Genomic DNA, 14446 nt, shown 5'->3' with positions numbered 1-14446 from the left:
GTGGTACCACTACGCGTGACCCCCACAATATGCACCCGTCTTGCACGCTCAACTCATCCTTACGCATGATGTAAGGCTTTAATTCCCCATCTTCTACTTTGTTTGGCCAACCATGTAGAAGGAATTTCTTCACTCGGGACATCACTGGATCGCGCTCTGTCCACAGCTTGATCTGTTTTGCATTCACCGGTGATCCTGACAGTCATTCCATCAAGAATATGGTATCCCCAGGTAACGGTGTGCAGGCAGGTTTGTCTGGCAGGGGCAAGCGGCTCAGGGCATCGGCTTTAGCATTGTCCTTGCCAGCCTTATACACAATTATATACTGGTAGGCTGATAAAGTAAGTGCCCAGTGTTGTATTCATGCTGAAGCCATGGGTGAGATGGCTTTTGTCTCATTAAATAAGCTCATTAGAGGCTTATGGTCTGAGCAAATGGTAAACGGCCTACCATACAAATACTGGTGAAATTTCTTCACACCAAACACAATTGCTAGCCCTTCCTTATCAAGCTGTGAGTAGCCTTTCTCTGCCACTGTAAGTGTACGTGATGCAAAACCCACCGGTTTTTCTGATCCATCTTCCAGGAGACAGTACGGCTCCTACGCCATATGGAGAGGCATCACAGGATAGAATAAGCTCCTTCTTTGGGTCAAAATGGACAAGTAAACATGCTGACTGTAGCAGTTCTTTTACTTCACTGAAGGCTTTGTCTTGGGCTGTCCTCCAGTGCCATGAAATGTGTTTATGCAACAGCTGGTACAGTGGTGCTAATACTGTTGACAAGTCTGGCAAAAACTTCCCATAGTAACTGACCATACCTAGAAATGACTTCAGTGCTGGCACGTTTCTTGGAGGTGGAGCTTCTTTGATAGCTCTCACTTTCTCTTCCATGGGGCATCGACCTTGGGCAGTGATCTGGTGCCCTAAGTAAGTCACAGTCAGTGCTTGGAAAGTGCACTTGTTGAGTTTTAATCTCAGTCCTGCTTGAGACAGTCTCTTTAACACTTGCTCCAGATTGTCCAAGTGCTCTGTTTCCCCCCAGTCAAGCTATATTTTCTTTAGCCAGTTGCGTCCCAGGAAGTTTGGGCCTGCACCTTTAACTACTAGAAGTGGTAATCTGGCTCTTGATTTTTGTATTTCACATCAACATCCAGTGCTCCTAACAGTCAGATCGTTTCTCGAAGAAGTGTGCCCAGCTCATCTTTGAACACATCTTGATAACTTTGCAGAACACCTTGGTTCTTGGCTGCCTGAATGTGCTTTATTAGAACAAATAACTCTCAACTATATTAGTACAGTCACCCACCATGTATCAGCGCCATTTTCTAATCTACCCCAGTCTATGCTGATGAAATATTATAACAAAGGCTAGGGGGTGGTGCTACTCAAGGTACGGATCATTTACAGGGACCAAATAAACAGTTACAACAGGCACAAACAACTGCACTCATTTTAAGACACTATCTAAACAATATTAAATGTTATCTTAGTAATAAATTATTAATGTTGTACAGTGTTTCATTTTTAGTATGTGATCTTACATGTCCAATATTATGTCACTTCTGCTACATAAAAAAATGCCATAAGATGGCAAACCATAGTAAACTCTGGGCTTATCAATACTTACATGTGCTTTTGCAAATTGTTATAGCAGAGAATAGCACTGTTTTGACTCCATACCAAATGTATTTTATTTCAAAATATTATTCCACTAATTTCAGTTACATTTGAGACCTCACTGCCCCATGTGGGGAAGAGAAGGCAATGTATCATATTGTGTAGTGGCTGGGTTGGGGAGAGCAGTGCTACCCACAAACACCAGTTCTATAGACAGGACCCTTGATCAGTCCACTTACATACACTGGTCAAAAGCTAAGAGCTATTGTATTACACAGGTATCATCAATACGCTCATTTCAAGAATGCACAGCTGATGCCAAGCCTGTTAGTGTTCATGATGATCACACTTTGATTTTTGGGGGGTGGTCAATTGGGCCCCCCTGTATTAGTTACACAGCCGAAATAATGCGACACACATTTCATTGTGCAGAGTCCAGATCTGTTACAAACATACACCTATACATAATACCCTGTCACTTTTAAAACAGTAGCCGTGTTGATCCATAATGGACTGGTCACAACACCAACTCAATGAACAGACAAACAATTATAATTCAGGTGCAAAGTTTGTTTAGTGATCTTTTTGTGTCCAGTGCCTGACGGCAAAACAAACAGTAAACAATAAAGATGTTAAGTAATACAGCAGCGTGTATTACTTAATTTACAATCCCCGGGTTTGCCTAGCAAATAGTTTCGTTTTTATTATACACCCACACAAAATACACACACGTCCAATAGAGCATGAATTAGTGCTAGTGGTGCAAATACAGTTATTTGTGATTGTAGTGGATTTATTCTCTGCTATCCAAAGAGACTCAGGATTCAGGTTTATTATCAGCTCTAGATATTTTAATCAATGTATACAAGGGAAGCGTCTATAAGAGACTGTTGTAGAAAGAAGTGTTACATTAGGTTTTATACAGTGTTACAAGGTAGGGTGTTACTCTAGTTGGAATGTCACAGAAGTTTGTGATAAGGCCTTTTGTTCATTACATGTGTTTCCAGCTGTGCTGGAGTCTGCCAGGACCAGTTTGTCCTGGGCAATTCTTTCCTGGGGACAGGGTGTAAATCCTTTGATCTGATGGGGTGCTGACTGTGGTGTAACTTCTTTCCTGTCTTGAGCAATTCTCTGTTATTACAGCACAAGATAAAATCAAAACAGAGACAGTCCCATAGTTGGTGGTGGCCCGCAGATGGGGAGTACTGTTGTTCACAAACCTGAGGGCCAACTGCAGCTGATGCAATCACTGTCTACTACAATCTGAAAGGCATTCTGTGCTCAATTAAGTGTATATAGAAATACAAGGTACACACGTAACACACAAGATATAACGTTTGTCAGAATTAATTAATTTTCCTCTTCATGATACAGTGCAGTGCTGTTTCAGGTTTGTGTTGGCCTCTGGCAACAGCTCCGGAACGTGTTAGCTGTCTAGTGATAGCAAGCAACAAACAGAACAAACAGGATACAGATACACAAAACACAAGTCCTTCCAGGTCCATAAACCATCATTCATGACCCCTTGATAAACGATCCAATCCGCGGCTGTCACATCAATTCCCTTCCCGGTCAATGAGTTAGTGTACTGAAGCGCTGTCTCTTTTTACATGACAGACTTCCTTTTAACCCTCGGAAAGAAGTGTCAGGCCAAGTAGTTCAGAGTACTCTGTTCCCATTACTTAGCGCCCTCACAGGTCGGGAGGGAGATTTACCAAGAATCATTCTCTTTCTGTCACAGGTGTCTATAGAAAAACCTGTATATCGAAAATAAAGACAAAAAAACAAACAAACAAACAAAAAAACAAAGATCCAAGTGAAGGGGAGGAGGCAGTGATGGAAGCCTTAAATGTAATGGACCCCAAGACTAGCTTAAAATGGAGCCCACTGTCTGCTTGTACTCAAAACACAAAGTGCAATCAAAGAAGGTAATTGCAACATTGTAATAAACAGATCACATGATAATCTGTCTCAAGACATATAAAACAGGACAGTAAAAAACCTAAAACCAACCGTGCTGCAGCTGCAATGAAGAACTGTCAAGAGACTGAGCAGCCAACAGCTCCCTCTAGTGGAAAAAGGGAGCAAGGCCATCAGAGGCTCTGATGTGGACTGTGTGAGGTAATTGTGAGTGATGTTGAATAGAATTACTGTCAGTGTCACAGTTGCAGCTGCACGGCAAACCAACTTTACAAAATTCCGAATAGACTAAAAAAAAAAAAAATGTGATCCTGCATTGTGTATTGTTGTTTTTTTTCACTAGCAAGAAAGGTAAAAAATAAATAAAACAAATATAAGCCAATAAATGTTTTTTTTTTTTTTTTTAATTATTTTTATTACCATTATCAAATGCTCAATATGAGAGCATGTTACCAAATACTGTACATTCCATTACATACTATATAAAATACATATCTTCAACATTCGAATAGCTTCTTGCAGTCCTGAGTGTCTCAAAGACTTGTATTTAAGCAAGGGTCACTGCGGCATGCAGCTTATCATAATCTGTCTGTCAAGCACCATTTTAAACATCTGAGCCACTGCGTGACCTGGGCTCAATTACAATTAGCGCAGCACTGTTTGCCGAAATTATAATTATAATGATGCGGCAGTAATTACAATGATACTAAAAAGTAACAAACAGCCACACATGCAATTATTATTTTATTAAACAAAGGGAGTCACTGAAAGTGGTTGAAAATATGAGAGTAAGGATCGTTCCGTGTTGAACACCACATGGAACTGCGAATGATTAAACTTGGAGAGGTGTGTAATTGACATGTAATTGATCAATTACATTGTATACGTAATTACAATTACACAGGTGTGCCAAGATTCATCTCCCGTTACAGTTACAATAACATTGTAATTGCAATGAATTTCAATTTACATAATTTCATTGGGATTGACCCCAGGTCCAGGGAGGGAAACGTTTTAGGTTGCATACGTCTCACACTAATAGATCTGCAGCAGTTCATTTGATACGGAGTTAAAGGTAGCATCAATCTTATCACATTTTTGTTTAAAAGAACCTGTTAAAACATTATTGTCCGGTAATGTCAGAGCAGTTGTAAATCAAATTGAGATAACTATGTAAAAATGATCAATTGTTTAACTGATTTTAATATAATTTATTTAATAAAAACAGATTAAACTCCCAAGAGACCCTCAACTCCAAATTGAATTTCTCAAGGTCATATCTGAAGGACTATCTGACCTGGAAGTCAGATGTTTGCCATAAAGGTGTTTTTTAAATCTCTCAACAATAGTTCAGCCACACTTATCCAAATATTTGACAGCACTGGATACTAGTAGTTAATATCATAGCAATGGGGTTGTATGTGGAACTCATAACATTTCATGAATATACACCATATGTCTTTGATATTCTGCATTTTTAAAAGGGAAGTCCAACATAAATGACATACCTTAAATACAAATACACATCTTTGTATTCCTGTTGAAACAACTCATTGTTTAATGTGCAATCATTAAAAAAAAATGGGTGGACACCTCATCTTTACATTTCCACTGTTTTTCTGTGATCCCTATAGTGTTAATACGCAAGCTTTTACTTAGAAGCAAGTCATTTGTAAGAAAAGTCAACTTTAACATACTGTAGTACAGTCAACAAGCACTTAACTTGTATGTGCCCAGCCCAAAGACATTCTCATACACAAAGACATTTTAGAAAATAAGTCTACTTTAGATCTTTAAAAAGACAGCAATATACTGAAAAATATCCTTCATGTAACACACACTGTAGTTTTTAACTCATTAAAACACAAAACTGGATGGATAAACATCCTGTCCCTGTTCACTTCCTGTGCAGCAGGTATTAAGAACCCATCTGACACCAAACCCTTTTACACATGCTACAGGTCCTTATAGTGCCACACAGGAAGTTAACTTATGCATCTGTTATTTTTTTTTTTTTTTTAATAAAACTTCAAGTCAAGCACACACGTTTTGTTTAGTGCTATAATTTGTGTTGACCTATAGGTTTCCTCTGGTTTTGTTTTCACCAGTTTGCTGGTTCATCTAAAACGCTAAACACATGCACTACCCAATATGTGGTCCATACTAATGCTTACTTAATAACCACCTTCGGCAGCTTGAAGATCTCCAAGTCCACAGTTCCTCCTTTAGAGACACTTTCTGAGACATTGATCAACACCAGCTTATCCACACTGCTCTGAGAAACAAGGAAGAAATACATATTACTCTGTTAGGTTTGCATTGGAAACGTGACCTTCAAAACACAAAGATGAGTCTCTCTAATTAAACACCCTGTTATAAAACTATACCCATAACTGGCTCCAAACTTTAATCAAGTATATGTGTAACCAATGATATGAAGGACAAATGCAGCCTTTTGTTACACCTTTTATCTAAAATGCAATTTTGTACTAAATGAGATGTTAAAACTGCACATTTTTTCAAGCACAATTTGTACATTGAACTATAAACTGTTTTTATGAATTTCCCATTTTTATTTTTATTTTATTTTTTATTTTTGTTACTATGCATGAATGAATAAATAAATACCATTTAGCTATTTTGACCTAGGAAAGGGTTGCACAGTAAAATGTAACTATCATTTGAAAGGATTTGAAATGTATTTTAAAACCCTAGCAAGTACACCGTCAATAATGTCTACCTCGTTCCCATAGTTACAGTTCATAACATCCTGTACCTTTGCCAAAATGCTCATTACGCTGGCCATGGCCAAGTCTCCACCCCCAACCACTGTGACTTTGTTAATTGGTCTGTAAGCTCTGTCCCCACCCACTCCGACTGCTGATTGGAGGGTAATGTCAGACACCTAAAGAAAATGAACAGCCAGGCAAATGAGTGGCTGTATACACATGCTTAATATATACATGAATATCCATTAATGGTTCAGAGCGGTCAGTTGTGCAGGTGTCTCCTGCAGAAAGTGTTATCGGTATAAACCCATATATCAGTGTATCAGCAGAAGAACAGCAACAAAGACAAATAAAAAAGACTGACCTCCAGAGATCCTTGCCAGGAAAGCCATGAGCTCGGCTGAGTCTTTCTAGGCTTTGAAGTAAGAGGGGGATATGAGCAGCCCGTTCACAGTCGACTGGGGCTAAAGCAGGAGACACAACTGTTGCCACTTTTTACTCTAAAACATCAAAAGCACATTTTATTCAGAAAACAAAACCCCATGGCCAATAAGCTTGTCACATTTAATTAATAGGTTTAGCATCGTAATTATACATCTTGACTTAATACCTCACAAAAAATAGACTTCAGCCTATTTCTCATAAACCCACTTCTAGCGAGTGATACTGCAAGACCAAAAAATACCCCGACCTTTTGACTAATAAAAAAACATACTGTCTAGATGGCCATTATGGATATAAATTTATTTTTTAGAGAAAATGATTAGTTGTAAACTGACGAGGTGTTGCTACTTCGCTGAAAATATGTTAAAAGGAAAGATAGGTATAATTCATCTTTTAGAGAAAATGGTGCTAGTGACCAGAAAACATAGATTTATTTTGAATTGCAGAAAATGTATTATGCAACTTTTCTTTACAATAAAAACTATTTAGCAGCAAGCAAGCAAGCTCTTCTCTTCGGGTCAAGAGGGTCTTTTTCTGTTCTACTCTTCTCCCCCAGACAGTGAGGCTGGTCCCGGGCATCCAGTATCTTGCATCACAGGTATGGTGATCTCTCTCTGGTTGGCACCTGTAATGTACTGCAACTCCCTCAGTAGGCTCCCTACACTGCAGGCATACCATGCTTCCCATGGCTCTCCAGTCGACTGGCTGTTTACACTTAAGGCAGATTGCTTTTATTATTTGCTTTTCATTGAAATTAACCACTGGCTCTCCTGAACTAAACTCAGTATAAGCACAATATCTTCCAGGGGAGCAAACTGTACAAACTCTCTTTTGAAATGGGCCCTGTCTTAGCTGGCACTCGTCACAACAACAATTGGGGTGTTTTGGAGGCACTCATTTATTCCTGGAATTTATTACTCTCAAACCAAATCTTTTGGAATCCCCTGCAGGACAGTTATGGAAAGTCCTGTACTTATCCATCTCAGTCTGCTCACATAAATACACTACTCTGGGCTCTAAAACTATTTCTTTATTTCTTTGGGGTAGAGGTTGATCAAATCAACCCTTGAAACAATAAACTTTTTTTACTGTAGCTACCGGAACTGTGGGAGTAATAATTTGGTAGTTTTTTGTCTCTTGCCTAGTTACTATTAAAAACATTTAAAATAAATTGTTATACTGGCAAATTGTTCGCAAACCAAAAGTTTAATGAAAAAAAAACCTCAAAGCAAAAGAACGTGCTAATAAGAAGAGAACCTCCGCGCCACTGGGTGTCGCTACTTAAGAGTAAGCCAACTAATAAATAAACTTGTCAGAGCATGTCCTGTGTGTCACATCCTGTCAACTTCCAGGATTCAGAAGAATTTTGTTACAGTTTAGCATATAGCAGTACCTTCACGCTTCTGTCAAGCTAGATCGCTTTTAAAGTATTATTATTATTCCATGTATTTATTTTTGCGTTTGTCAAAGGCGAAGACATGAATTAGCATTCAGAAGTTCGCCTGCAATTGGGGGGTGTTGAAGGTCAGTTTGATCGGATTGTTGTTGTTTGTAAAAACGACATGAATAGGGTGGGTGTTTTGATTTGATCATTTTTTTCTTATTATCTTTAATTTGATGCCGATTATTTAAATGAATATGTATGTATGTTATGCTGTTTTCAGTCTTGGTAATTTTAGTTAAGCATTCTTACATCTATACAGAACTGTCAAAAAAAGTAATGCTAACAGCTACAGATTCCTTGTCTGCCATCTCACTACATTCCAGCTCAGCTATAGTACACGTACAGTTAGTTATCCGATGGGAAACGCTACCTTAATTTCGTAAGATCTCTTTAATGAGTTAAGTTGTTGCCAAAAAGCTATAGCTTATAGTTTAGTGATTTCGACTTGTATAGTGACGCTAAGATCATTATATTCCATATACTGAGTTTGGATTCTCATTTGATATTTATGAGGGTTTTTTTTTTTTTTTTTTTTTTTTTTTTTGGTTAAACAGGATGTGACTGTGATCACTGTTGTTGGGCTGTGTCATTGTGTCAATATGTACTGTATTGTATAGTACTGTCCTAATATAGGAACAGAGAAAACATTGTAGGGTTATAAGCAAATATTTAGACTGTTGTGCTGGTTAGTTGAAGGTTAGCCTTAAGAAGTAAAAGCACACAGTCTAGGGTACAGTCCTTCAGTCGCTGCAGATCAAAAGTATCACTAAGCACTTCTCCAGTAACAGGATATTTTCAAACTGTGGTTGCCAGTCTCCTTTGGTCAATGAGTTGCATGAATTCATTTTAATTATTATTATTTATTTTTTTAATTAGAAAACCTTTCACAAGCTTTAATTAGATACGGGGGTTGGTATTTGATAATAATTCCTATTAAGGGGTGCACGTGTATTTAGATGTCCCTTACATAGGTGGAGGCACCGCATTAAAGAAACAGTACACATTTCTAACAGACAAATTATAATTTAAACGCTATTTGTCTAGGCTGTCCCTTATGGAGAAAAAAAAATGTCATCAAAATAATGCACATGTTCTCATTGTAAGCATGCCAATGCACAGCTCTTTTGCATGTACCCAACACCTTGTCTTTTCTCCATCCCATTTGTCTTCTGATATCCTTTTAAAAGCCCTCTGGCTTTTACTGAAAAGAGGGTCTCTCTATTGGAGTGCCCTTACGAAGTAATCTTTAATTGCAATTCACTGGTGTTACAGTGGTTCTCTAATAAGGGCCAATAGTATGAATCAGTGCACATTAATTTCAATTGTGGTATCATTGTCAGTAGCTACTATATGAACCAAGTGCATAGCAGTAAATGTTCAAAATCCATTGTGTTGCCATTGCTGGTAATGGGATCTGATTATAGCTCTGCAAGAGTATCCCCCATGGAGAAAAAGGTAAGCGAAATAGACAGATATGAGATGCATGCACACAGCACCTGGAACCCTTTCTGATCCCATGTGTCTTCATGGATCATCAACTACAAGTAAAGGAAACACCTCCCCACAAATTCTTATAATCCAAGGCATATCTCTCCCCCCCCCCCCCCCCCCCCCTTTCTTTTTTCAGACCTGGTTAAGCAGGGCCGTTGGGCTCAGTATGTGTGCTTCGGTGAAGTATAGTGCCAGGGGGCCTGCGCTAATCCCACGGATGAAGACCAAACACCGGATCTACTATATAGCACTGTTCTCTGTGGTACTGCTGGGCCTCATCGCCACTGGCATGTTCCAGTTCTGGCCGCACTCCATCGAGTCGACAGCGGACTGGAGCGTGGAGCGCCGCAGCGTGCAGGACTCTCCGCTGGTGCACCTGCCTGCCTCCAGCCCCATCCCAGAGCGTGGGGACCTCAGCTGCCGCATGCACACTTGCTTCGACGTGTATCGCTGCGGCTACAACCCCAAGAACAGGATCAAGGTGGGCAGCCACACATGCTTTACAATCTACATGCGTGTCAACTGTCTGTTCCCGTTGTCTTGGCTATAACTGTAACACAGCAATTGAATCAGAAGTTAAAGTACTTTTGGAATGGCCTGTTTCTCATTCCTCTAGGGTGTGTCACACTTGTATCTTTTCAAACATAATAACTTAATATTAACTGACAGTTTACGACATGTCAGTCATGAAAAAAATATTATTTGGTGCTTGTCTACAGTTCTGTAGCATTTTAGCAACCAAGTTTTAACATGGCCTATATGGGGAAAGAGCACAGATTTGAAGGTGTCCTGCATGAACAACACACACACACACACACACACACACACGTTATTTACATGTAGAAGTGTCAGAAGAGGACAAGCTAAAATAAATCACTTCTTTGTTATACATGGAGGACATCTTCAAATCTCTTATGCAGTTTTTCCCTTAGGATCACGTCAACTAGGTATGTACAATGCTACAGAAAAGAAGCTGTAGACAAGGTCATATTATCAACTATCAGTAGACATTAATATGGGCAGAACACCATGTTATAATAGATTAGATACAATCGTTATTCAAGTACTTTGATAATTATTTACTAAGTGTGAGGGTTCAGAATGTCAACCCCTCCCCCTCACTTCCCTGCTGGCTCGGACATTGCTTGCACTCAGTACATATGTGTGTGTGCTTGAAGGTATATATCTACCCCCTGCACCGCTATGTGGATGAGCTGGGTGCTCCCATCAGCAGCACTGGGCTCTCTCGGGAGTACAACGAGCTGCTGAGCGCCATTTCCGACAGCGAGTTCTACACTGACGATGTGAGCCGAGCCTGCCTCTTCATCCCCTCCATCGATGTCCTGAACCAGAACTCACTACGCATCCGCGAGACCGCCCAGGCACTGGCACAGCTGCACAGGTACCTCACTACCCCAGCCATGCTTCACAGAACACTGTTCTTATTCTTACATGATGGTGTTCTTCTACTCCACTGCTTCAGGGAATGCAAGAGTTGAAAGCAGGGTTGGGGTAAAAATCAATTCCCAATTCCTAATTCCTTTTAATTAGTTCCAACACACTATTGATCACACTTGTAATTAGCAGTGTTCTGTTGAAATGAGCTTCTCGCAGTGTCAACACATTACCTAAATTGAAGTCACTATTAGTCAATTAAATTGGCTTCCAATTAAAGCAGCTGAACAGTCACAACAAGTGTGTCTCTAAAATATGAATTGCAGTTCCTTCGAAGTAATTGGGAATTGATTTTCAAAAGAAATTGGAGTTTAAAACCCTGGTTGAGAACATTGTGTATTGAAAGAGTATTGAGTATTCCCGTTGAGTGCATGCCAATTAACTTGCAGGCCTATATGTGTAAAAGAATGATTTATGAATGATAACGCACTGGAAATATAGCTTGCATTAATAGTTTATGTTGTTTGTTTGCAGATGGGACAGGGGGATGAACCACTTGCTATTTAATATGTTACCTGGAGGGCCCCCAGACTATAACACTGCACTGGATGTTCCCAGAGACAGGTACCATTTACGTTAGTTTTTTTTTTTTTTAAATTAATATCAGTACCTTCTTTAGCTAATTTGTTCTGACAAGGCAGAATGATTGACACACACACACACACATACACCCACGAACAAAACACGTTTTTCATGGTCAATATAATTAAGTAGTATGTAGTATGTTTTTTTAATAGTGTTTGTATAGCAGGTCAGTAGAGGGCAGTATTGTATCGGTATTTGTGTAAGTGTGGAGCCATTGCTCAATAATTGTTCACGTCCTTTTTATTTGTAGACCAGTAATGGGTTTTAAAATACCAGAAAATACCTGTATATTCTTCCTTTTATAAATGCACCTCTTATCTTAACTAATAATCAGTCCACATTGTTTGACATCCACAAATCTGTACCATTATTAAGTGATCTGTTATTACATCCGACAACATCTGTTACAAATATATAATGTAAGGATGTCCAGTATAAGAAAGCCTATTTTTTATTTCACTGTCAGTTTAAATCAACATGATATCCAGCAAGATGCTTGCTAGCTTTTCAGAGGGTGAAATTCATTAAAAAAAAAAAAAAAAAAAAGCAAATGAGAAAGCGTTTAGAGCTTTGACTAAATCTTACATAAATTGGAGGGAAACATTGTCAGTTTAAACAATTGTCAGTTTAAACAATTGTTGTTTAAACAATCTAACTCTTAACTGTTTTATTTATAAGCAATATAGACTATTTTATTTGCTTAAAGCCAAGTGAAAAGTGGAGTGTTCAGTTTAAAAAGCCCTGATAAGATAATCGGCTAGTGTTGAGATGCAGGGATTTTCCTATGATACGCCTGCTGTGTTTCATTTGGCAGTGCTGTGTAGGGGCTCCACAGGATTGCACATGTTGACAGTCACTGGGCCTGTAGTGCTAGCCTCACTGCTCTCCTGTAAGGGAGAAGCAGATGCTCTAGTTGCTCTTGCTAGTTCCTGATGGTCATCTACACCCCTTGCTGTATCTGCATTTCCTAAGATTTTTAAACACCCTGCTTAAAATGGATACAGTTTTAGTTGCCCTGTACGGTTTTAAAACACAAGCATTGTATAGGTGTTTCCTATAAAATGCTGTATCTTAACAATATTTCATTTACAAGTCTGTTTTGTTTTTCCGCGCTTTAAATTCCCTCGTACTAGAACTACCATTGGAAATTAATAGTAAGCCGGTTTCAGAGGAGGTGAAAGCTTGGGGAATGAAAACCAGATTCTAAAAGTCTTAGCTATTTTAGAATGTCCTAAAATGACACCAAGGAATAATACAATTCACAGAGATTGGATTATTGTCTAGAGGTCCTTCATAGTGACCAAGCCTATCCCTGCTTTTGAGATCTGAAGAGACCAACAGTGGCTGTAGCGCTGGGGTCTGAGAGTGTGTGCTGCTGTGTTGCAGAGCTCTGCTGGCTGGGGGAGGGTTCTCAACATGGACCTATCGGCAGGGCTATGATGTCAGCATCCCTGTCTACAGCCCTCTATCTGCCGAGGTGGAGCTACCAAAGAAGCAGCCTGGGTAAGAAATTCTGTATTCAAACAGTTTGAAGAGAGCAACCGTGTTTCATTCCCAATTTTCTAGAGCCATGGGACAGTGTGTCAACTTGGTTCACATTAGTGTACATCACAAAGTCAACATGCTATTCAGCACAATTGCTATTATATTATACCCCTATATCCCTACCTTAGGGCAGGCTTGGGGCATTATCACATTATAAGAAAGCTCCCACTTGCCCCTGCTCTGTGGTTACATAGGGAAGACTATACTGCCAATTCATTACAACAAAACTCTAAATGTGAACGCCCCCTCCTCCCCTCAGCAGTGATGATGGTGTGATGTGCTGAGTCTCTTTCACTGCTCCCTCTCCCAGACCGCGGCCGTACTTGGTACTGTCCAGTCAGACTGCGGTTCACATGGAGTACCGTGCCGAACTGGAGGCTCTGAAGGCTGAGAACGGGGAGGCTATTCTGATCTTGGACAAGTGCACCAACCTGTCTGAGGGGGTCTCCCCCACCAGGAAACGCTGCCACAGGGGTCAGGTCTACGACTATCCCCAGACACTGCAGGTAAGAGGTAGAATGCCATCGCTACTCACCTGGATGAAAGCAGACTCCTCTGTCTAGCTGCTTCAGGGAAGCCCATTTATATGTCCGCAGTGCTGTCTGTTCATTTCCACTGAGGTCTCTGGTAAACTGATTCTTCCATTAGGTGGTGACAAGGGTAACATCTGTGACTTTGTGATAAATTCATTTTCTCAGCTTGCATAGCCAATTTACTTCTTAAAAGTGATCCTTTAGAAAAATAAAATGAAATCCTAGCACAGTCACTATCAACACTGCATGTTTGTATACAGGTTTAGGAAAGATAACACCACATAAAACTGTGTAGAAAAGTACATGGTATACAGTATAACCCACGGTGATCCTGAAACAATGTAATGTCTGATCTTTATACATAGTTGTTTAAAACGTTGATTTAATGTTACAGCCCTACTTAGTACCAGAGTTCTTTTTTCCCTCTCATTTTCTTCTTACCTCTCTCGATCTCTCCCCACCCTCGTGCACTGTTCCGTGAAATGCCTGAACAATAGCACCACTGCCCATCCTAGCAATGGATTTCTAACACAGCCTTGTCTAGACAGGAAGTATGCTTATCAAGAGATCCTGGGCCTGGGTACAGCCTCACATCTGGGAGCTTATCCCAGGGGGGTTAGCTAAGCCCTGTCAGGAATCCCCACCTGCATTATAAGGGCATGTTCAAGGGCTGTTTGTACC

The 14446-nt window shown here is 39.8% G+C and overlaps 1 protein-coding gene across 3 annotated transcripts in view; it reads left to right on the top strand.

Annotated features, from left to right (window-relative positions):
* Positions 1 to 8042: 8042 nt before the first annotated feature.
* Positions 8043 to 14446, top strand: part of LOC121294359 (exostosin-2) — a 37251-nt gene continuing 30847 nt past the window's right edge. Inside the window, exons 1-6 of one of the 3 annotated variants that reach the window (XM_041217987.1) lie at positions 8043 to 8236; positions 9784 to 10128; positions 10826 to 11049; positions 11577 to 11666; positions 13074 to 13190; positions 13543 to 13738. In XM_041217987.1, the coding sequence (XP_041073921.1) occupies positions 9814 to 10128; positions 10826 to 11049; positions 11577 to 11666; positions 13074 to 13190; positions 13543 to 13738 (942 nt within the window). In that variant the 5' untranslated portion in view covers positions 8043 to 8236; positions 9784 to 9813. Of the gene's footprint in view, positions 8284 to 9482; positions 9612 to 9783; positions 10129 to 10825; positions 11050 to 11576; positions 11667 to 13073; positions 13191 to 13542; positions 13739 to 14446 lie in introns of those variants that run through there. The other 2 variants (XM_041217986.1, XM_041217985.1) reach the window with 2 other exon arrangements.

Source organism: Polyodon spathula, chromosome 19 (genome assembly GCF_017654505.1).
Source record: "Polyodon spathula isolate WHYD16114869_AA chromosome 19, ASM1765450v1, whole genome shotgun sequence".
In the NCBI taxonomy this organism is placed as follows: domain Eukaryota; kingdom Metazoa; phylum Chordata; class Actinopteri; order Acipenseriformes; family Polyodontidae; genus Polyodon; species Polyodon spathula.
The sequence above is the reverse complement of the archived record's forward strand: the minus strand, read 5'-3'. Positions and strand labels throughout refer to the sequence as shown.